The 25,966-nt window shown below is 27.7% G+C and overlaps 2 protein-coding genes across 2 annotated transcripts in view; one reads left to right on the plus strand and one right to left on the minus strand.

Moving 5' to 3' along the window:
- LOC142329532 (retinol-binding protein pinta-like) overlaps positions 1-16,482 on the plus strand; it is a 210,776-nt gene extending 194,294 nt beyond the window's left edge. The window contains exons 5-7 of the mRNA XM_075374207.1: positions 1,146-1,256; positions 12,317-12,419; positions 15,363-16,482. Of these exons, the coding sequence (XP_075230322.1) occupies positions 1,146-1,256; positions 12,317-12,419; positions 15,363-15,526 (378 nt within the window). The 3' untranslated portion in view covers positions 15,527-16,482. The remainder of the gene's footprint in view (positions 1-1,145; positions 1,257-12,316; positions 12,420-15,362) is intronic.
- The window catches only part of nAChRalpha1 (nicotinic acetylcholine receptor alpha1), a 671,059-nt gene that overhangs the window by 280,081 nt on the left and 365,012 nt on the right, over positions 1-25,966 (minus strand). The gene's annotated exons all lie outside the window — the stretch shown is intronic.

Raw genomic sequence — 25,966 nt, forward strand, 5'->3', positions numbered from 1 at the left:
GAAACTAGAAGTTTGTATTTGCAATCAGACATACATTTCAAATAACGAAATGAATTTTAACAGAATTTGTAAGGATGCTCGTTAAATCTTGCAAGAAAACTAAATGTACTTTTTTTAAGTTTTTTAAGAAAGCTTTTTTTAAGTTTTACCACTACTTAAACAAAATGTTGGTGTAAGTTCTACAGCCTTCTTTTACCCTTGCTATACAATATTAATTAAATCAAACAATTTTAACTTTTAAGCAAAAATTGTCGTGCTCTCTTCGTAGATAAGGATTTCGGATTTCGGATTTACGCCAATAAGTCGAAAAGTTGTTTAGATCACTAGTATGTTATGGTTTTATTCTTCAACATTGTGTACGAGTAGATTTATAAAATAGCTTTGATAGTAATAGTGTTTCAGATGTGTTTTAATTATTGCAGACTATACATGAGGTGTGGTTTTTATAACAGTCCTGATTCTGTTTATGTAAGTTACATTAAGTAGGAAGTTATACGACTTCTGGTAATTTTTATTTTCTTTAAACTAACAGCAAAATATAATTTCATAAATTCTTCATTGCTGACAAAGTTTTATCAGTTGTTATTATAAATTTTATTTTAATGTGCATTTTATTATTGCTAAATCAAATTTTTTACACGCGTTAAATAGGAGCAGAGATTGTACATTCAACAGAGATGCGATTGTATTAAGCTTGGAATTAATAATTACAATAAAAATTTAAAACAGTTTATAGTTATTTCAGTCAGTAAACTTCCCAAATTAAAACCAGTTCGACAAAAACCTTTTAATTTACAATTATGTCAAAAGTTAAAAATTTCATCAACAGATTTTAATTAAATTTAATTTATACGTAATGATTTCTATTCTTATAAGAGTAAGTTAATAAAGATCTTCATTTACGTATCATTACATTAAGAAAGAAGCTCGGATAATGTTATGTAATTACAACTTCAAATTTTTGTTATCTAGAATTAATACATAACTAAATATTGAAATTTTACATCATTCATTAATCTTAAGGAATCTTAAATTCAATCAGTCAATCACTCTAAACATTAATTGTTGTAACTGTCTAATAAAAAAATAAATAAATTTTACATTTTAAACTTGATTTTACATGTAAACTACTGCTTATTTTTCAGAAAGGGTTGCCTCAGCGGGTGAACAGAATTCATATTGTTAATCCATGTTCAATAGTTGAAACCGGAGTTGCACTTTTTAAACAATTTATGTCAAAGAAGTTACAAGAGAGGGTAAGTTATTTTTATGTGTAAGTTAAGTTAAATTGTACCCTATAAATTCGTATCTTTGGCATGATAATGTAACCGATGAAAACTAATGTTTTTTTAAAACAAGTTACATGAATAAGGTTTCGGAATGGGGAAAGGGAAGAAAATTGAAAAAATCTCCCGAGTGACAGTTGATCAACTGTCACTCGGGACATCAACTTAATCAATCTAGTAGTTCCCGAGATATTTACAATAACGTGGTTTTTTTATTGAAAAACTCATATCTTTGAAACTAATTAACATTAAGAGCTACAATTTTGAGGGGTTGATTAATGAATGTTTAATTTGGTATGCCTATTAAACTGTTTTGTGCAAAATAATCGAAGAAACAGCTACGACAAACCAGTGAACCGACCACACGATCGAGTTCGCACTAATAGCGTAGCACGGCGTCGTCTGCTTGCAAGTGCTCTCGCGTACTCGCAAATAAGTGACCGCGGAGCTTCAATTAGTTGTGGTGATTCTAATATCTGGTTCTAATCATTGAAAATTGATGATTATTTTTTTAAGTGAGGTAGCGCGTTGAGATAAATAAGAAAAGGCATATATGATGTAAAAACATGTAAATTACGAAATTTTCTTCATGAAATAAAATTTCTTCATTCTTGCGTAAGCATTCATAATATTTGCAATCACGGCGTTATATATCGGCTGCAAAATATAGTTGTGTTGATTCATGTACTGTTAACATTTACATGGATTAATATGTATGTTTGAAAGTGTATTATTGTTTGTAAAGCCTCAAAATTTCCAATAATGAATATTATATTCGAATTGCAGCATGTATTGCACATACTGTTTGTTTTGTACGATGTAATCCAAAGTTTCTAATAGTTTAATATTTATTTATATTAAAAAAGGATGATTTTAAAGAATGTGTCGACACTGGAAGCAATGTAAAATGAAAATATCGTTACAAATGGTTGAAAATTTTGTTACGTTGTATTTCACGAAATACAAAATATTTAAAAAATTAAATGTATTAAAGTCATTATTTTTTTGAAGGTTTTTTTTAAGTGTTATGACAGAAATAAATAAAAAAAACCGAGTTTGAGACTCAGTAGTCTCAAATATCAGGTCCACTTTTTCGCGATCTTTTGCATTTTTTTGCGTATTGCATGTGACCTAATCATGGAATCGTTATATAGAATTCCTCAATTTATAGGTTATAGGTTATATGATAACCTAAAACCTTTACTGCTGAAATTTTTCTATGACGTGATTTCGGCGGTGGAGCTATACGAGATTTTCAGCGGTCATTCTTTAATATTCTCTCCTTTCCACCCTTCCAAAACCAGATTCGTGTTGAAACATTATTTTCCATCGGTTATGTTTTTATGCCAAGTTACACAGTAGTACGAATTTTTCCTGAAAATCACCTGTTTTATATCTAATGCTTTTGTTTAATAATTTGATGGGCTCGAAAACTGGGATATATACACATATAGCCAAATTTCAACTTTAACTCAATGAGTTTTCGACATGAGGTGAAAACTGTTTAGAAATAATGTTGAATATCCTTCCAATATCAGAATTTTGTTCCGCTCTACTGTACATACTTTCTCTTTACAGCTACAAGCTATAGCTCTAAAGGGTTACAGGCTACAGATATTAATAGCTATATGTCTCTTTTATCACGAAGTTCGTTAGTACTTTGTCGGTAAGAAAGGACGAAGTCAAAGAACTACGTTTTCAGTTCTAAAGACGACCTAAATTAACAGTGAAATGAAAATGGGGGAAAAAATTAGCGTGAAAACGTTATATTTCAGTTGTTAGATTAGTAACAAAGAATACTTTCAAACAATACCTTAAATTTTTTTAGGCAACGTTTTCTTTTTCCATCTGATGAACCGCGCGACTCGAATATGTCATCTTATTCATATTTACGAATCTAGATAGCAGTACTTGATAGTACTAGGTAGTGTGAAAAATTTGATAATGTACTTGAAATAATAAAATTAAAAAAATATATACTATAGTTGTTATAATAGTAAATGCTCTTATGTAAATGAAAGTACTGAAGATGAAACAATTGTTTTAATTCCTATCACTACTTTAAAAAAAATAAAAGTATTTTTTTTTTAATGCTTTTATTTACATCAACAATTACAGTCATTAATGACTAGAGTAACACTATCATGAAGTGTTACATAAAACAACAAAAAACAATACAGAAACAGGATTAATAAAGAATAAACATAGACAAGTAACAACAACAAAAACAAACTAAAATTCATAAATCAGACAAAAATGACTAAATCTTATTCTACATTCCACTGTAGGAGAGAAACCGCAACAGACGTTTTATAATTTCTTTCTGGTTAATAAAAATTTCATATCTGAACCCAGGTCTAAGTTTTGTCCGATGGTTCCAAAGATTGGGCAATCAAAGAACAGGTGGTGCACGGACCATTAGGCTTCGCAAGCCTCACAGATCTTCTGAGGAGAGCCAAATAGATAAGTGTGGGTAAGCCTGGTGTGTCCAATCCTTAGCAAGTTAAGATGACTTAGTCTCTTCTGTTGCTCGGAGAAAGAAGTTTCTCGAGCACATTCTCCCGGATGTTATATAATACCGTGGGAGGACTCAGCAGCCAGAAGCTATTCCACTGAGCCCGCAATTTCACAAGACAGATCTCATGAAGTCTCTCTCACATTTCGATTGTACTCGGATGCCATTTATTGCAGCTCTCTTGACAGCCTCATCGGCCCGTTCGTTCCTGAGGATGCCACAATGGCCAGGACCCATTCCAATACCACAGTATTATTTATCCTTGAAAGGATATCATGAATAATCTGGATGATGAATTCAGAACGTCTGCAGCTCAAGCTCTCAAGTGCACTCCTAGAGTCGATAATTACTAGGAAGCTGTCATCGTAAAAAGTATTATTTTAAGAGATTATAATAATTTTATTAAAAAAGGAATAAATAAATAAAAAATAAATTCGATTGTTAAAATCGAATTTAATTATACAAATTGAGTGTTACACTTACAAAGTGTAACACTCAATTTTTATTAATTTTTTTATATAAAAACAATGCGTGCAATGTTACATAACGTATTTTAGATTCGTAAAGGTCATTATACTATACTAGTTTTATTAAAAAAGGAAAAATATGATATGAAGTGAATGATATGACTATCAACAAAAATAATTGAGCGTGAAATTCAATTTGTTTGTTCTAAGGCAATAAATATTATTAAAAATTCCATAAGATAACAATCAGAAATTCATTAAAAAAAAAATAGAATAATCTAACAAAACGCAGTGATATCCAAAAAAAATTACAATGAAATTGTAAACCGTATCGTAAGAATCTCGCAGATATCAGTTCTTCAGCTCAAAAAACAAAAGTTTCTGTAATATAAATAAAACTGTTTTTAACAAAACGATACTGATATCAAAAAAGGTAAGATACTAGATTCTATTATCAAAATCTGTTATTAATTTAGAATGTTGTTTAAAAAAAGTACATGTGAAATATATGTAATAGATAACAATAGATATGTAACGTATAGCAATAGATAATAAACAATGTTTAAGCGTTCCATATAATAAGAAAAAAAAAAAATTGTTACAAAACTCTTACCGGCCCGATTTAATTTATTAAATAAAGAATAATCATTAGAATTGTATTATTTCTGTAATGCGATATCCATTACGTGTAACTGAAATCAGGCCGGTAAAAGTTTTGTAACAAATTTTTCTTTTATTTGCTTACTATATGGAACGTTTAAATATTGTTTATTATCTATTATTGCATATCTATTGTCTATTAAATATGTTTAACATGTATGTTGTTTTAAAGAAAATTCTAAATTAATAACAGATTTTGATAATAGATGTGTCTTACCTTTTATGATATCAGTATCGTTTTGTTAAAAACAATTTTATTTATATTACAGACATTTTTTTCTTTTGAGCGGAAGAAATTGTATCTACGAGGCTCTTACCTTACGGTTTACTTTTTCATCGTAATTTTTTTGGATATTCTTATAACAGGTATATAGTAGCAAAGGAGCTATAGCCGAGAAAGTAAATCGGTCACCTGTAAATGGCATTTATAAAAATGGAAAGGCTGAAATATACGCAAAATTGCATTATTTCATTATGCATGGCGCAGCACATAAGTGAAAAATTAAATGAAAAAATAATAAATTGTTGGTAGAAAGACTGACAAAGAAAATGAAGGGTGAAATATCTGAAGAACAGCCTTCATTTCACAGCAAAAACGCTGCCTTCAGAACAGCTGAAGGCAGCGTTTTGTGACGATTACAAGTTGCAATATTACGTTATCTAGAAGAGACACTGTTTCATCCTGGCTTAAGTTGCAATATTATATAAATTATGTTACATTAATGATCAAACAGACAGAATGGGAGTCGTATATGTTATTGAATAGCAATGTCAAATTAAAGCGGATGAATAGAGGGATAGAATAAAAAAATGTTAAATCAGAACATTGTATCAAAAAACGAACGGCTGTGGTACTCCGGTACTAAAAATGATTCTTGGTCATTGAATTTCTTGATCGTTCAAGGATACATTTAAACTAAAATTACCAAAGACTAGCTATTCAAAATAGAAATCGTGATATGTCTTCAGCAGCAGGATTATGTTCTATGATGATGATGCTCGATCTACAAAACAATAAAAACGATTCAAGAAACAATGGAAGTATATTTTTCTTAAGATGATTAATTCTTCATATCTGGTTGTAGCTCTGGCACTAACATTCAAAGTAAAAATTTTTTAACGAAAGAAATACCAAGGTTCAAAGATGATAAAATACTAAAAATAGTATTTAAAAATAAATATGCATGTTTATTGTGCTGTGTAATAAAATCCTTAGTTTTCAGAAATTAAGGAATATTGAAATATGAAAAGAAAAGCTATTAGAAATATAACTAATGTATAAACCGACAGCATTTTCTACACCGATTTAAGTTTTTGTTAAAATAAAGTGTAAACAATAAACAATATCTGAATTATCGACTAAAATGAAAACAAAGCGAAAAATATGCAGTCTAGCTCTTAGATACATTAATAAAAAAAGAATAATATACCAATCTGACCTTTATTGCAGTTGTTTAGATTTAGAAATACCTCATGTATTTTATGAAAATTTGCAAAGGAAAATAGTTTTCTTATGATAGAACCAAAAAGAAAATAAAGTGAGATACGTAGGAACAATATATATTTACCGATTTCTTTTTTTTTTATAAAACAAAATTGCATCTGAAAACCACATCCATTGTTTGAATATCCTTAGGGTATTTTTTATCGAAATTGAAAAGTATATTTGGAAGAGAATTTTGTTTTTTTCATTTTTTTTATTTTTACCAATACTACTATTATTTACTAATAATATGGTAGTGTATTTTACTGAATGAAAGGGAAAAGGTTTACAATTAATTAAGCAAAGAAAATAATCAGAAATAATTATATAAATATTAATCCTGTCTTGGAAATACTCCTCTCATGAAGATGTTATTGAATAAAATTTACCTGTTTTAAAACTAAAATAACTATACTGAAGTAAATATTTGTTGAATTATGTTTTTTTTTATTTCAAATTAATACTTTTTAATGTTATGTAAAATTAGTGATGAAATTGTAAGTATTTTTGAAGAATGAATGAAAATTTAAATCGTTATAATGACAAACATGTTATGAAAAACAAATTGAAAGTTGCGTCATTGAGATTAGCGGGGTGGAAAAACTAAAATAATTTTTATGCTGGAAAGAAATAATGTTTGGGTTGCAATTGCAGTCAGAATTTACTAGCAGAGATCACAGACTCTTTAATCGTTACGATTGATGATTTTAACCCATTTTTTGTTTTTTTTTTTAGTCACGAGAAGACTGTGTTTTACATAGTATAACATCTTTTATAGCAACTATTTTAAAGTACGGACGTCAAATTACGCCACTGATTGTCTTTTCAATAATTTTTTTGAATATTGCGATTCTTTAGTTATTTTGTGATTGTCTTTTCCCTTTAACTTTTAAGAACATTATAATCATGAATTCCTACTAATTTGTGGAACCGTTTGACTTATTTTTAAGAGGAAAGCTTCAACTAAAATTTAGTTAAGTTCATGAAATTACGGCTGTTCTAGGCCTACTGTACAACATAAAAGACTGGTATAGTATATTAGGAGATTATTTAGATTACTGCTTTACAAGCTATTTTGTAAGAATGATAATGGATTAACTTTGGAGGAGTGGGATGAGTTTCACAAATATCTGCGAGGAGGTGAGGGATAGAGGAGTATAACTTGTAGGAAAATGTAGTCGTGGCCTACAAAGAAAACTTAAATCAACATTTGAAACGTAGGAGAAAAAAGTTTGTATTTAAAAAATGACAAGTTTCAAATCATTTAATTATTTCATAAAAAAAATAATTTTTAATGTTTGCAGACACTAGAACTACCCAGAGTGAGAAAGAGAGATGATTTATTGTGGCTGGAATAGGCAAATACTTAATTGTTGCTCAATATAAAGTTAGATTAAAGAGTTCTATAACGTACGACGCAAGCTTAGATTAATTTTATTGAAGAATAAATCTTTGTGAATATTTTCATAAATTCCACTCTCTTATTCAATACTTATTATTTCTCAGATTATATTGAAGCACATTAACGAAACAGTCCTAGTGTATCCTGCTAATTACGAAATTCCTTCTCATAATTTATTCCTATCATAATTTCCACTTTGAGATCAAATTTTACTTCCTTCGTTCTTGTTCGTACCATCAATTTTAATTTTTGTATTAACGCATATTATTTTTATATTTATTTTATTTTGTTATGAGATGTAGAATTTCATAGCTAGTAAATGTCGTAAAAAACTATCATAATGTTAAGTAGCCCATACTGTGTTTCGTAGTTTCCATAGAGAATGTGTTTTTAAACATCTATTACATTTGGCGGTCAAAAAAAAATCATAGTGCATTTTTAAATATTAGTGCATTTAATTTACTAAATACATATTACATGATTAGATTTTACATTATTAGATATTTTATCATTCAATCTTAAGGAAGGGCTTGCCATCCACGTACTGAAAAAATGAAGTGTTCTATCTGCAAAGTTTACGTTGAGTTACTTCAGGTGTTCGTACAGTAGTTCTAATGACGGACCTGAAAAACTGTAACGTTCTTCCCTTGCTGAAAGGTATAGTTTTATTCTATATCCATTTTAATTAAATAATTTCGTTTTGAAATCACTAATTTAATCTTAAAATAGTAGTTTAAAAACCATTTTAGGGGGACTGTAACAGCTAAATAACAATTAAACGAGTAATAATTAAACAAAATTAAATTATTATTGAATATGAATAATATAAATAAATTATAAAATTTATTATTATATAAATAAATATATATTTAAATGACTTAAAACACCTTACGTACATTAGTAAAACGTTTTAGAAATTTGTTTTTAAACTGAGTTTGAAAATTCATTGGTACATTTGAATTTGTATTATTAAATTCTCTACTATCTGACCTTGGTTTAAAATTTGGGTAACGAATTACATACTTTTCTTGGAAGAGTGTGGTATGAGATTGTCTCACCGTTCTACACGGAGAACTAACGAAGAGAGATAACTCAGTAAAAGAATGCGATAGAAAAAAAGCTAAAATAATTTTTTATTTTAATTTCACCATAAACTGGGGAAGTTGTTGAGGGAAATTTCTGTTTCACCTTTCTACCCTTTGAGGCACAAATGCACTAAATTTAATACTGCTGCTAAGTTCTGTATTTTAAACCTAAAATAAATTCGTTTTCCTTCTTAAATTATTCGAACTAAACCAATCTAGGAAGATGCCAGGTAGGATATATACTCCCTAAGAGAAGACATGTTGAATACATCAATTTCATCCAATATAGCTAACGTATCTTCAAATAACATACACTTTAGACATGCTGTAACAAGATCCACTTTACAAACTTTAGATTCAATCCTTTAGATGGTAGTGGAGCTATGCAACACAACATCAGTTCATAAATTATTAAACGTACTGTGAACTACATTGAGAAAGCGCAATACTGACTAAAAATTACTGTAAGCTGATTATATCACATAGTATCAATTCAATAAATAACTAACAGAAATCGGAAAACATCTTTAAGCTAAAGCATTGTATCTATTTGTTTTCGGTCATAAATTAACGGGGTACACGTATATTCTACTACCAAACGCAAATACACTCAGGCCAGTTTCTGGCAAGTAATTGGAAATCTTCTTTAAATTGAAGATAAAAGACGTAGCTTTCTTCCTTTTAGTTCATTTTTAACAGTTTTAGGGTAGCATTTATTATAACATAAATGCTTTTATATAATACAGGAGGCTAAATGAATTCAAAATAAATTTTAAAAAATAATAATAAACTCAATTTTAAAACTAAATCACAAATTTTAGTTTAAATAAAAGTAAATCATATACTAAACTTTAATCACAAAATACGTTTTCAACATCCCAATTTTTAGTAAAAAAAAGTGGAAAAGTACACGTTTAAATATTTAAATATTTCACCGTAATTTTACCTAGTCATGATTAAATAGGATACTAATGACATTAATTATAAAACTATACAGGATGATGATGCTTAGAACGGAATAAAAAAAAAATGTTTAAAAGTAACATTAATTTTGTCAAATGTCAGTATCTGATCTGCATTTTACCTTCTTACCTGAAAGTTTTGGTAACGTTTCGAATTTTTTAGATATATTTTTCAAACAAGCCATATACATTTACAAGAATTAGTAATTATTTTCGCTTGAATTTTACTATAACTAAGTTGTTTATCGATAAACAACCATTAAAACGTATGTTTTAATGAGAGAAAGTTATTTTAACAACATACTTAATGATTCGAAAACTTGAACATATTAAAAATTTTATTTTTTATGAATTTAATGGTCATCAAATTTTCCTTTGATTTAGGTTTAATTAGTCAGTCATGTGTTTTAGTTCTTGAAGCTGAAAATTTTTTTCCTTATCCTCAACCGTTGAACAAAAGTAACAAGTTCATGAAATAAGTATTAAGAGAACGATTACTACATTTTGTTCTTAAGCATTTAGACAAAATTACACTTTGTAGAAATCGTAAAATTTTTCAAAATATTATTTAAAATTACAAATTAAATTTTCTCTTTCTTATGGTTTCTAAAGATCGATGTTCTTGGATTGAAAGCTAATCTCAATCTAAACGCAAAAATCAAACTGACTCCTAGCATATTGCAGGCTGAACCATAAAAATGATCCAGTGTAAACCTAATTTGAATTTAACTCTGACAATATCTGCGTGACAACCTGCCTTCTTGAGATGTTAGAGCAAATTTATTCCTAGTTTTGTGTTTAAATGTTTCTGCTACATATTTTACCTATAAACTAAATGAAATAGAATTGCAAATTGAGCCAAATTTCTCGAAGTTTTCGGTAAATTACGTGATATTGATTCTTTGTAACCAAAGATAAAGCCAAGTACCTAATTTTACACTAATGATATGAATTAAGTAAAAGGAAATGTTTACTTTGACGTAATTATATTTCTCTGCTTTTAAGAAAGTATGAATAAATACGTTTTCTTAAATCTTTTCGTACCATTCCACTGAGATTTATATAACTAAAAAAGCAAACTTTCATAACGTTTAGCTAAATGAAAAATTTAGGGAAGCTACAAAAAATTTATTTATTTGTAGTGCTTGTGAAATATTATAGTTTTTATTATAATAAAATAAGAGATATTTTAAAATTTATAAATAATTTGAAACGTCGTACTTTTTCATGTAAAGTATAACCAACATTTTCTTAGTTTGTGATATTGGAAATTTTTAATAATATTTTAACTTATGCAAAATATATCAGATATAAAAAAAAAACCTTAAATATCTTCAGGACGGGGTTGAGCTAAGTTGCTTTAATGGCTTCCCAGTATTTCTGTGCCACTGAATAAGAATATATAAAAATATCTAGACAGTAATAAGCAGAATTCTAATAAAACAAAGTTGTCCCGGTTAAGTATTTTTATACTGTTTCCAATTTTGTAATTGGTAACATTTTATTCAGATCTCATTGTAAAGAAAAACAAACTTCACTCAGTAAACACAACAATATGTATATAGGAAAATAGACACATCTACTGTAAACATATATTAGGATGGAACGGTAGCATATGTGAATGCGCGATGCGAAATGAATATATCATGTTCCATGCACCGACTGAAGTTACTAATATTCCCACACAGTAACGATTCAAAACACATCTGGCGTAACAAGCCATTTATAACTAACCTCCAATGAAAGAGATTAGAATTCCTGTTTTCCCAAAATATTAGATTTTTGTAAAAACTGTAGTCGGCTAAAATTTTAACCGATTCTAGATATTGAATGAATATAAATTATATTTATTTTATTAAATTAATTTTTATGTGTAAAAAATCTTCTTCCATATTTCAATAAAATTTTAGATCACAAGGTATGTGCCCGATGTCTTAAATTTTTAATAATTTTTTTCAGTAAGAAGAGTAAGTAACGAAATGAATGGTGCCATTTAATAAGAACTTGTCAATATTTCATATTTATTCGAGTTAAAAAATATAAATAGACTAAGAGGTAGATGAAGATCATAGGAAAAATAATCTGCATGTTATAAACATAAATATCAGTGAAAACTAAAGATTCTCTAAACATATATTCATGGAAAAACTACATCCTCTTAGAAGATTATAGTTACGTCGATATTGTTTGGGATGACGAATGTAGTGTGTACATATTTTGATTTGTACCGGAAAGAAAAATTGAAATTGGAAAAATATAAACGTTTACGAAATATAAAACCATTAATTACATAGTTAACTAAACTATAATTATAAGTAGTCTTAATCGTAATAATTTATGTATTAGCATTTTCCCTACTATAATACAGTCCAAACGTGTAATCTTATTTACTATTTTTTTTAGATAAATATTTTTGTATCTCAGTAAATGTGCATGTTTTCCTGATTTTATTTTAGATGGTATTACACAGAAGAATTGATGATCTACAACGAGAAATTCCGAAGAATCTTTTACCAAATGACTTTGGAGGAGACGAACCATCATTGCAGGATCTCAATGGTAATATATTTATAAACTGTAATGGTTATTTATAAACTTTTGTATAAAAGTTCAATCGCTGGAAGCAGAGGTTCTGTCGCATACACCTGAGACATGAAGAAGTAAAATTTACTACTACTGTGGTTATTCTATCATAACTTCTGAAATGTTTACTCTATATGGAACTGTGTTGGTCATAAAATGTATTACGACATACACCAACGGAAGGATGTGTAGGAACGAGGTAAATAACAGTAGAAAGGGAGCGGTATAGTGGCCTCATAAACCCGAAAGTTATTTCACTGTCCCTTGCTGTAACCCTTCACAGTCCCGTTAATTTAGACTTTCAGTTTAACATCGGTTATGAGATTGAATAGAACTATACGAAAATTTTTATCCGTATTACAAGAAAATTTAATTAGATCGATAGTAGTAATTAAATTAAAATAAGAATGAATTACTGTTTTTATTTATTTGTATTATTAAACATTTTCGAATAATTTTATTTTGTTAATAAATTGAACAACTAAATTACAAGTTGTAAATTAAATAAATTAATCTAAACATTTAATGTAAAATATTATTAATATCTGACGGTTTATTAATTGTGGTAGGCTCAGACGTGTTACGTTGCTGACATAGATAAATTGAGAGTTGAAATTAATGATGTTCTGTATTTCTCAAACTACCATCACCAGTGTAATTTAAATAATTTCATTAATAAAAAGCAATAAATTTTTGCTTCTTGTTGGGATTAGTACTATTCAAGAAAAGACAGAAATAAAATTACCATGAAGTTAAAACAATGTTATTAGTATCTAAACAATAAAAAAGCTGATAAAAGATTATCTAATTAAAATACATCAGAAGTTTCTGTGTTCTCGGTTTTGACATTCAAATTGATTTCTAAAATATTATCTATATTAATATTTAACATATGTTAAAATATTTTGCAGGCATTAGTTGGTATATAGTTTTGAAAGTGTGAAAATATCCATATTAATCTTTTTATAATAATAAAGAGCTACAGTTTGTTACTCTAAGCAGAGCGTCTCACATTAGATTACATTAAAATAAACGTAATGTAAAAATAATATTGGCTGCTATCTACATATGCTCAAAACTGATGATATGAAAACTTCAGATTATAACAAAATGTAAATATATTAATAGAAATAAATAAATCTTTTATTAAAAAATAAACGCATTGATTATACTGTCTGTTAATTATATCAATTAGTGTGGAAAGAATAAATAAAATAATTAGAGCATGAAGGTAGTGAAAGAAGATCATATGGTTTTTGTAAGTATGAAGAAATAAATTATGAGAAAATAATTATATTAATTATAAATTAATTATGAGGAAAACAACTACCATCAGCCATACTCCAAATAATATTTTTTTCATTCCTGAAATTAAATAAACGAATGAAAAATAAATTATATTTGAATAACCATAAACGCTGAAAGCAATGAATTGAGCAATATTTATGTTTGATAAAATTAAAATTAGAAAAACAACATTGCTTGAATGCTTGAGCATAATATAAATTTAATTAAGTGAAATATGAGTTATTTATGTATCTAAGCGGAATTTAAATTTTATTCCCTTTTACATAAGCTTCTCCTCACCTTTATGTAATTACAAAACATTGTTGAGTGAGCGCTAAAATATTGGATGGTTTTCTGATACGTTTTGCTAAGTCATTCTGGAATAGCAAATATATCAAATGTAGCATGCTTTATAGATTTTAAATGTAATTTTCTATTTAATATTTGTTTGTAACAAACAACGGCATACTCATGATCATTTTTAAAAGGTTTGATTGAAATTGTTGAATATTTTCAATATTTGATTTAATCGTTAATGCCAAATTTGTGTCCCATAAACTTTATCGAGTTTTTAGCAAGGCTAAATGTTTTTAATGTGCCTAAAGATAATATAAACGAACCTTTATGCGTCGTTCAATATAAAACTTGATGTTTCAAAAGTAAAATTTTATAGATTCCAAATATGTTTCTGCATGTATTAAATATTATTATTAGATTAGTCATTAATGCGATGTAGACGTATCTGACTTTATTAATAAAAATGAAAAATGTTTTTAATTCTATAAAATCAATTTAATTTTGTATTATTTGAAACACGTTGTGTAATTTTTATTATTTTTCAATAAAAACCACGAAATATGTTTAAAAGAATATTCAATTAGATATTTTTATATCCTTATTTTTTTAATTTAATTATTTCATTTATTATAAAAAAATATTTTCATTGATCTCTTTACAAAATTTTATATTTTTAAACGCCTTTATTTGATAAATCAACTTAATACATATTTCAAACAACTTTGATTTTTTGGCTTCGAGAAAATACCTTAACCAAGTTTCTCATTCACCTTAGTCCTAAGTGGAAGTGTTACTTTCCAGAAAGCTAGATTGTGTTATTGCCGATTCAGATAAAGAAGACATGAACATAATTCTTATCTGTACATTGACCAATCGGTTCATGTTTAAAGAACAAGTGAAACTTCATTAAAATTGTGTAAAACTTTGTCATAATCTTCGTTGCTGTATGCCTGAATGTCTGCTTAGTGCACTAAGAGAATACGATACACCTAATGAAATTCGAATCCTTTGTGTTGTTAAAGGTGATACACTGCTGACCGCCTCTGAAATGAGTATATTAAGCAGAAACTGAATATAAAACAAATAAACATCGATGTACTTGTATATATCAACAGAAATGTGTAGAATGACATTTACAGAATGTGTAGAGAGGATGTTATTTCAAAAGGTTTTTTTTCTTAAATTATAACCAAAATAGCAGCATATTACTTGCTTAAATCTGAAAATGTACTGGTTTATTACATAAAAAATTAAAATAATTATTTTGAATAAAATGTATTATTATTATCTTGTAGAAGTTCGTTATTTAATTTATTCATTTATTTGTTGTTTTAGGTGCTTGGCAGAATAAACTGATGGAGTACAGACAATGGTTTTTACATAACGAATCGATAAAAGCTGATGAAACAAAAAGAGTCGGAAAATGTAGATTCCAAACTTCGTTGGAACAACAGACATTTGGTACACAAGGGTCATTTAGAAAAATAGAAGTAGATTAAATCAAAAAATAATTCAAATAAAAGGATAAACTAATTTATATTATTTCTTCCACTTTTAATTTCATATCGATAATGAAGAGATAAAACACATCAATTGTGAATAATTTTACTTATTAACTGCATTTCAAATCGTGTTTTATATTTTAGAACTTTTCTTATATTAACATTTTCTTGACTTTTATAAATATTAACCTTCACTGGAAAATGATAAAATATTGCAATACAGTGAATTCATAATAACTGTATAAATATTTTATCTAAACATTTTGTTTAATTATCATTCTAATGTCATATGTTTTATGCATAATGCATAAAAGCTGATACATTTAATGAACTTTCTTTTATGAAAAGATATATATTAAATAAATGATGATCAAATAGTTTATGTAAATAGATAAATTTATATTATTTAAACTGCGATATTTTCCAATATTTTATCTGATGTTTTATTGATTCAGAAGAAAAAATAATTAAATTTTTATAAAAAGTTTTATGATTTTGATGCTTCCTTTTATCAACGTTTAATTTTATTTTCTAATTATAATGTTTAGTTGGCGTCAATATTTTTTTTTCTATGAATTAAGGTATTGTTATAATTATTATTATTCGTTATTGAATTCATTAATATTATTTAAATGAAATTTCAGAAACTGTCTTTCCAATATAATAATTAAAGTTTATTATTAATAATATAAAGTAGTGAATACAGCAGTAATAAGTAGTGCTATGTTTCAGAAAAATAAATATTAATTGAGGTGACAAACTTTAGTTAAAGTTTTATAAGTTTTTAATTTCATTCTATAATTATAGTTTTAATTAATGTAGCTTAGTACAAAATATAAGAATATTTGTGTTATTATTAGATTTTTTAATGGTCCAGTAAAATAAAATTTTATTAGTTCATTATTTATATTTATAGGCTTGTTTGAAAATAAAGTTTTACATACTTTTTGAGATTTTTTTTGTATTTTCTCCATAAAAAATTGTTATATGATAATACATATTTATGTCCTACTGATAAATACACACAGGAAATTAAAATTTAATTATAATAATTGATTAAAAAAGAAGAATAATTAACTACTGATGGCTTGATCTCATTTAACTTGCAATATACATTGAAATTCTGGAATGTTTCCAGTAAATTTGATAAAACAACTCTCATAGTTCATCATCAATATTGACAGCTTAATGCACGATATTACTGTAGCAAATGTTATTTTATTGAACGTCCAACTTAGGACTCGTTTTTCGGTTATTCCATATTCAATAGATTTTACCACAAAGAAGTTCCTAATCCACAAAATATTTTTTTATGTTTTAACTTATCTTACTTTTGCATATAAATAATTTTATTGCTAAACATCTTCATTTGAAATACGTTATAAAAAAACGAATTTATTTACCTAAAACTTTTAATTTTAGTCTTATTAGTCACTTACATATCTTTTTATAATTTATAGTTTTACTTTCTTTCTAAAAAAAAAAAAACACTGTCAAATAAACAATTAAAAGGACATAAATCCGCCGGGTTAGTGTAGAGGTTAAACTCGTCATCGTAAAATTAGTTGATTTTTGAAGTCGAGAGTCTGAGGTTTGAGTCCTTGTAAAGGCAGTTGCTTATATATGAATTTGAATGCTAGGCTGTGGATACCGGTGTTCTTTGGTGGTTGGTTTCAATTAATTACACGTCTCAGAAGTGGTCGACTTGAGTCTGTTCAGGACGATAGATTTACCGGTAAATTTGCACTTACATTTACAGCTACAGGCCTGGCAAGCCGGTAGAGTAATTTCATTTGCCTATACACACACACCCTGATCTGGCAGAAAGCGGGAAAAACTGGTTGAAATATATAAACTCACACACATATATTGAATATATTGAGTACAAATGGGATTATATGAGTATACTAGAATATCTTGATGGGAAATTCAATAAAAGGATCCTGAGTAACCTTTAAGTAGTGTTGATAAACAAGTTAAAGAAGAAATTTAAGCGATCAAACTTTTTACGTAACAGAATACTTCGTAAAAAAATCTGATGTGGAAAACACAATTGCTTGTATGAATATTAAAATACATTTACATATTTTTTTTTAAATGTAAAGTACATAATATTTTATTTCATAAAAAGTTCTGATATTTTTCGTATATCTGTTTTGTTATTATTGAATTATTATCCATCGTAAAAAAATTGTTATTGAGCGGCTAATAATTATTAATAAATCAATATATTTAAATTAAAAAAAAATGAGATGAAGTCTGATTCGAACCGATGCGCCTTCCCCTAAGATCCAAATATCTTATTAATTTAAATTTTATTTGGGTATAACTCTGGAACCAATGAAAATAAGTACCACTTATGATATATCCTTGAAAAGCTCTTAATGTGGACTTATTACTGCAGTTAAGAAAAAGTCCAAAATCAAGATTTCATTTGGATTTTGGGCTTCCTTGGACACTTTTGGTTCAGTCGATTGCAATCAGAAGGAACGGTGCAGAAGTAGATATTACAACAGTCCTAAATCCAAAATTTCACATCCTACGGCAAATCGTTGTTGAGTTATGCTAGATAATTAAATTAGAACTTACATACATACATACATGCGTAGAGAAGTCACGCCGAAACTAGTCAAAATGAATTCAGGGATGGTCAAAATGGAAATTAACGTTGAAATCTGAAAATCGAAATTTTTTGCCAAAATAATACTACCTTTCCTTCGTACCAGGAAGTAAAAACGTAAGTGTTTCACAACACTGATATTTTATCACCGTTTATTATGAAAGCGAAGCATTTCAAACCTATATATCATTTTGTAGTTTGGTTTAATAACTGTTAAATAATGCTCTATGAAAATGGAGATGTCAGAATTTTTTGGGATATCAGCAAGAAACAGATTAATTGCTGTAAAATGTTTTGAAACGTCAGAATGAGCCCTCTGTGATTCGTCATTTGCAAGAAAAATTGAAATAGAGCGTTTTCAGTAACTCAACCTACTCTGAACTTAGATCGAGCAACATCCATCTGATACGAAAGTTTAAGAAATTATTTAGTAGCAAACCATTCGTAAGTTGTTATCAATCGGAAGAAGTTAGTAAAAGGTAAAAAAAAGCGGCAAAGAAGTTAGATGAGAATATTTTAAAGCTTTTAGTGAGCTACGAATATGCTTCAATGTTAGCTGTGATTGTATTAAAGATTTACAGTCGATAACTAAAATTAAGATATTATTAAACTATTAATCAGTACAAGCCCATTCGAATTATAATAGACGATAGGGTAAACCGAATCAACACGATCATTATATAAACAATAAAATTTTAATTAAAATAATATTTTTAAGCCGATTAACAGAAACAATTTTAAAGAAATAACGTTAGTATCCTAGGCGTATGAACAACACATTTTTAGTTTAAAACATTATTGGGCAGGGAAACAGTGAATAATACTTCGGGCATTTCTGGCTAAATGATGGCGTGTCAGTGTGTGAAATGTCTGAATATGTGTGAAGAGAATGAGAATGACGAAGCGAGAGTGGAGAGACTAGGAGACTATGTTGCCCAATGTGTTTAGCGAAGTGTAATTTCATATACCTTAATTGAGAATTATTTTAAAATGTACAAATAATAAAATAAAAACCAAACATTTTGTAATTTAACAGTGATATGTGACCCTAATTTGCTAAAAATGTGAAAATTATTTTTTTCTGTTTGATGAAGTTTAAGGAAAAATTCTTAACTCTAAATTTGAAATTTTATTAAACAATACACGATCAGTTTTATTGATAAACTCAATATAACTTCGGCAAAAATTACATATTATTTCAAAGAAATGAAAAAAATGTATACATTATTAGTAAGAAAAATACTGGAAATTTCTTAGCTGCAAGAATTATTTTTCAGTAATAAGGAATAAAAAGATAAAAACTTCTACGTTGGTCTAATTCTTAATATTTGATAGTTACATAAATATAAATTGATATTTGTATATCATTATAAATAAAATGGTTACCCTAGCCTTTCCGTGTGGAAGGTCAATCAATAGTTTGAAGCCTGAAGGAGCTAGTTACAATTTTATATTAACTGCTAGTTATTGCCCTAGCGCACCGTGTTGTTGTAAGATTTTAGACTAAATATTTGATTTGGCGAAACACGGATGTAACATTAAAAAGGTTCTTCTTACACAAATAATGGACGTAACTGCTGCTTATTAAATTCAATTAATTAAAGCTGCACCATATATTTCTTGAGACATTCGAAATAAAATAACAAATCAATCCAACCAATATTTTCAGAGTTACACAAAATACAAATTTAACTAAACTGTTGTTATTGTTGCTCACTTTTGGAAGCCTCAAAGTAAGGACTATACCTATGTCTAACCAGAACGGAAATTATTATTTTTTTTAATTATCCGGAGGTATAATTAGGGATATAAAAAAATTCGCAAAATCCTCGAAAATAATAAATTTGACTCGTTTTCTTTGTAAAGTTACAGTAAACTTCTTATAAGAATGTTTGGATTTATCAAAGGACATTATTTTTCTTTTTTTCATCAAACATAAACACTTGATAGGAAGTTCCCATAGAAACTCCACAATAATTAAAACTAGTATCAAAACTTGTGAGAAAAGTTCATAGACTGTAAAGTCTAATAGAAACAGGCCAAATGAGAACAAGGAATCAAAAAGGAAGGAAGTCATAAATACCGAAAAAGAAGAAATGAAATACTAAGTAAACGAAAAAACATAAACAGAGAAAATTAAATAGAAATAAAGCACTCAACAGGATGCGTTAATATAGATCGGATAATCATAATATTGACAATACCATAGTCATCATCACTTCATAATCATATTACAGATCAAATCATCGTAAATCACGTAGAGTGACTAAGGTCTAATGGAATACTTGTTGATAGAGATAATTACATTAATGATACGCAGGTACGTTATTTAGGAACACGTGCAGTAGGCCTGAGCATACCTTCTAAATGTAATATTTTAAAACCATCTTTATCTTGGATTTGTATTAATTTTGTTTCATACAGAATCTTTACTTTATTGATTGATAAATTATTATTTATTTAATAATAAATTGTTATTATTATTGTTTGATATTGTTTTAAAACATTTCTGAATGGATAATTCAATAACTTTTAAAATTATATTCATGATTTCAAAACCAAATAACATTGATTCATAATTCCAAAGTAAACACTCTCAAAGAATACAACAGCATATTGCTAAATGCAACACAGATGTAAGAAAAATACAAGCAGAACATATTAACAGAATCAACATTTTCAAATAATGTGAGAGACTGAACACACACCTACTGGAGTCATCACATGATAATCACATTTATTGTATACGATATGAAATCTAAAAAATTAACATTTCAAATTAAAAAAAAAAAAAAAAAAAAAACAGTACATAATGTAAACAAACACAAAACTAACGTACCTACTGACCAGGTTTCCTAAGCATTTAAGCTTATCACAAATAATACTTTCACCTGTGACATCATTATTTAAAGACTTGTAACATTGGTTTTAAAATGAGGTACGGAAGCGTAACTATGTGTAAATACAAAGTGAGTGGTTTTATAAATTCTTTGTGTTAAATAAAAAAAAAAATAACAATAAATTTTAAATCCAACAATTTTCTTATCACAATGGCAAAATTGTATGAATGAAAGAAAACTTTCAAACGTTCTCTAAAATATCAACTTTTAGACAAAGTTATAAATTGTATTCTTCGTATCCTATTCTTAGCCATCGAAATCTTGTGTAATTGTTGTTTTTGTCAATAAACTATTTCTGCGTTTGAATTATAACATTATATTTGACAAAACGTAGGCATTTTGAAAGTAACAAACTGAAGCTGGAAACAGAATTTCACTTTTGATTGTACACTGTACTGTTTATCAGGTAATGAAAAGAAAGATCTTTCACACTAATAATACAAAATCAGATTTTTCGTAAAGTATTTAAATTATTGTAGCTATCGTTGCATTACTTGCAGTTACTATGTGCAATGCATGTTGCGTTCATGTTACCCTAAAAAAAAAATACCATTTAAATATAATTATGCTGGAATTAAACAATAATTCGAGTGACAGTGGTAGTGTACTTGTATGTGTACGAACATTGACAGTTTTAAATATTATAGTCAGTTTAAAATTTTTAAAATCTATTTCATGGAATTTTTTAATTTAGATTTTCGTTAAAACATCTGTTAACAATCAATTAAATAATTTACATCTGTTCCGTGTAACAGGCTTCTTCATAGATGATTAGAATAGAACTGCTGTTAACAATGTTACGAACCAATCAGAAATATTAAATCATGTTTTTGTAATATGTAGTTATGTATATGTGTAATTTACTAAACACAATACCTTAATTAATAAGCAGGTAATAACGTAACAACTTAAAGGTAATTATGAATTTATCAAATAATTAACAATTCATAACTTAATTGCATTTTAAGTATTTATTACATTTTCAGGGAATTACTATCCAAAGAAAGATTACTACAACGCAGTTAATATACAATAATAATAAAATTATGCGTGAGCGTTACGAAATTATTAATTTACGATAACAGCAACCATATTTTGAGTAATCATATGTTATATTAATTAAAAATATATATTCAGTAATATGGATTGAAGGGTTTAAAATTATTTTTATAAATTAAAATAGTCATTTTTAATTTATAATCGTTAATAGTCGTGTTTAATAGATAGGCTTTCTCCCTTAATCGGTTTCCAATTGTTAACTAAAAAATATTGCGAATATTCAAATTAAACAAAGTAAAAAATATAAAGACGGTGTTTTCCCATTCGGTATTTGCATTCTACAAATGTAAATTACATTCTAGAATGTAAATACCGTATTCGGTATTTACATTCTACAAGGAAACATCGACGTATAACACTATAAATACGCTCTTGAAGTATTTCATAAAATACAAGTATAACCCTGTAATAGTAGTCCTTTTACAGTGTTAATGTTTCAAATGATAGAAAAAATTATTTATCCTTTTAAAATTTGACCGGTTGTAAAAATAGAAAATTTAGAATCCTTACGTGTACTAAGCACAAGCTGAAAAATGTGTACAGAAATAGAATATGAAATCGCGTTATAGATTATTATATACATTTATATATATATAAAATTAAATTTAGTGGTTTCCGTACTAAAACTAATTCAATAATACGTACCTTTCAAACTATAAATTGCTATTTATTGGGTAACATAACGTTTACTGAAATAGTTGATTCCTACTGACATATCATTCATTAATAAACACAAGCAAAACATGTAAGCCCACATCCCGCCCGTGTTTGGCTTACAATGGATGCATATTAATTGCAATGATGGAGTTGTATAACTCTAAACTATACGCCTCTAGGGTCTGAGATGACATTTTGACATTATACACCGAATAGGTATAATCCACCAGAGCGAGTCTTCAGAATCCGAGGCTTAAACAACTAGGCGTTACATATCAATTTAAAATGAGTATACAATAATTGCATAAACACGCATAAGTGCTCATTATATGTAGACCATTTTTCTGTATGTACTTATACATTTTTTCATATGTAGATTATTTATATATAATTATTTTTCATGGACAGAATATATTTACTTCACAAATATTAGCTAGTATAAAGATTGTATAAAGAAAAGAATTTTAGCTAGTATGCAATATTAATAAGAATTGCCTTACATTCTGTTAGGAAAAAAAGGTAAGAATAATGTATTCGTAAAATCGTATTGTTAGGTGTTAAACTACACCTAGTTTATTCAATTCAAGTACAATTGAATGCTTTGTTGCAAAATGTCAAAACGACTACAGAAGTAATATTATTCTGTGGTTACCATCCAATTTAACTACAAAAGATGTAATTTCATTAAAAATCCGCTCATTAGCTTTGAAAAATTAAATTTCTTCAAGACAAATAAAGTTTAGGAAGCTGATGAAAAAGAGGAAGAAATACTATAATTACAATTAACAGCTTTAAATTTTACCAATTTAAAATTTAAATTTTAAATTTGTCAGTGGACAAATTAAAATAAAATTTATATAGATCAATAAGTGCAATTCAACAAACAACTTTTAATAACCTATCTAATATTGATTAGTGAATTTTTAGTCCATACCCATATGAAAAGCAATATTTTTGAGCTGTGTAATGTATACACTGAAAAAGGAAACATTATCTACTGTAATGTATTAGAATTATTATCTAATATATTAAATTTTAATAAAATTATCCAAACATCATTAAAATCATTAAACATCTACTCATATTTTATAACTTACCTACATTGTACTCAACTGTTGATAATTAGTGATATAATTGTAAAACTGAAGGCGTACTGCTGAAATCAGCTCTATTATTATTTATTTGAACTCCTGATTCTTATTAATTTATCTCTAATAAGGGATCTGAACTTCGCAATACACTTAATAATTCTTCCTGGTAAGCCAACTGCAGATTTTGCTATTTCTGAAGAGTTAGAGGATTCATTTCTAAGGTATTTAGTTAATTTAAGCAGCATAAAATGCTGCTTAAATAAATTATAAAAACAAGTAAAATAAAGTAAATAAGTAACATAAGTTATAAAAATAAGTAAAAATAAATTAACTTTTTTTTAAGAGAAATAAAAAGAATTAATTTGTAAATAATGTACGAGGTCGTGTTGAATAAGCCTATTTAAGAGGCATGTAACATATCTAATGATAGATTTCCTAAAGATTATGATTTTCTAAAAGAACTTTGAGACTGTAAAAACGTTTTAACTGTCATATTACAGTATAGGTAACAACTGCTTCAGTGTATTTTTAATTATATTTATAAATATAATATTTTATGTATAAATATATATTTTTCCTCAAACCTTACTTAAACCAACAAGATATCCATGAATATAAAATATAAATAAATTTAAAAAAATTAGTGCTTTCTTATTTAAAAACTCATACGTCTAACGTTATATATTCAAGCAGAGAATCAAGTAGAGATGAATATATAGTTCAGTTAAATTATAAGGATTAAATTTAAATGCCTCGTTGTAATCTTCACTAACAAGCAAGATATGAAAACTCTCAATGTATAAATCCCAGATCGGGGCTTCAATGAAAGGTTGTTATTGGTCTAATTTCCATTCAAGAGTACACGTTTTTGAAACAATGATATAAAATAATAATTTCACGCACCTTAAGTTAATTTAGTGTTTTTTTGGAGTTGATAATTGTACAACAAACTATTTTAGTTTTTAATATAAAATTAGGCTGAATTTTATAATTTATTCACTATTTATTGTTTAATTATACCCCACATTTTATTAACAATTGTTTTTAAATAAATGAATGTTTTATTTGGATGTATACCTAAGTGTACTTTACATAGATTTAGATAGAAAAAGCTAGAAAATTCAAGGGATTAAAAATTTTAATTTTATTAGAAGGTAAATTATTTTTATACTCTATAATTACCTTTTAAGTTTACACACTCTCTTATGTTATAACACCAAGATTCTTTGAACAATTTTTTGAATAAAACACCTATAAAAATTCTTACCAACGAATATCATAGACTATTATTACGTTAAAAAATAAATATATTTAATACATAAATGGAAGTTAAATACTTATCTACACATACACACACACCCACACCCACACACACACACACACACACACACACACACACATATATATATATATATATATATATACACACACACACACACACACACACACACACACACACATATATATATATATACATACATACATACACACACGCAGAGAGAGAGAGAGAGAGAAAGAGAGAGAGTGAGAATGAGGTAGAGAGGAGGAATAAACCTGGTATGTTCCGCGTATGAGTGCGGGTGAGATACATCCGCTGGAGGGTCTTCCACAAAACGAAGGTTGAGTTGTTCCCCTGCTGACGACTAGGAAGACCTGAAAAAGTTACGAGCGGCGGATATGGCGTCTGAGCAGGAGTATGGAGGATTGGTTAGTATGGTGGTTGGAGACAGGGAGTCACGTCCATATGAAGAAGAGGAAGAGGATCGGTCCCTCACCTATCGAGTGAAATTTCGGGAGACAATGGCTGATTTAATAGATACTGATGATTAATTGAGATCTTCAATTTTTAATACTCCAAATACAAAGTGTGAAATTAAGCAGTGTGTTTCAACGTTGCCATATACGCCGCGTTAATTCCTACAGTGATATCTGGTTCGATTTGCCGCATACAGTGAATATGGCCACATCCACGCACAGCTTGTCAATTGGGCTGGACGTGGCTTCCCAGATTCCGATTGATGTTTATTGTCAGCGTAGCATCTTGGCCATGGAGTTGTCAGATGATGACTTAATTGACACGTGAATACGCACTGGCGAGCAACAGTCATTA

Source organism: Lycorma delicatula, chromosome 1 (assembly GCF_047948215.1).
Source record: "Lycorma delicatula isolate Av1 chromosome 1, ASM4794821v1, whole genome shotgun sequence".
Lineage (NCBI taxonomy): Eukaryota > Metazoa > Arthropoda > Insecta > Hemiptera > Fulgoridae > Lycorma > Lycorma delicatula.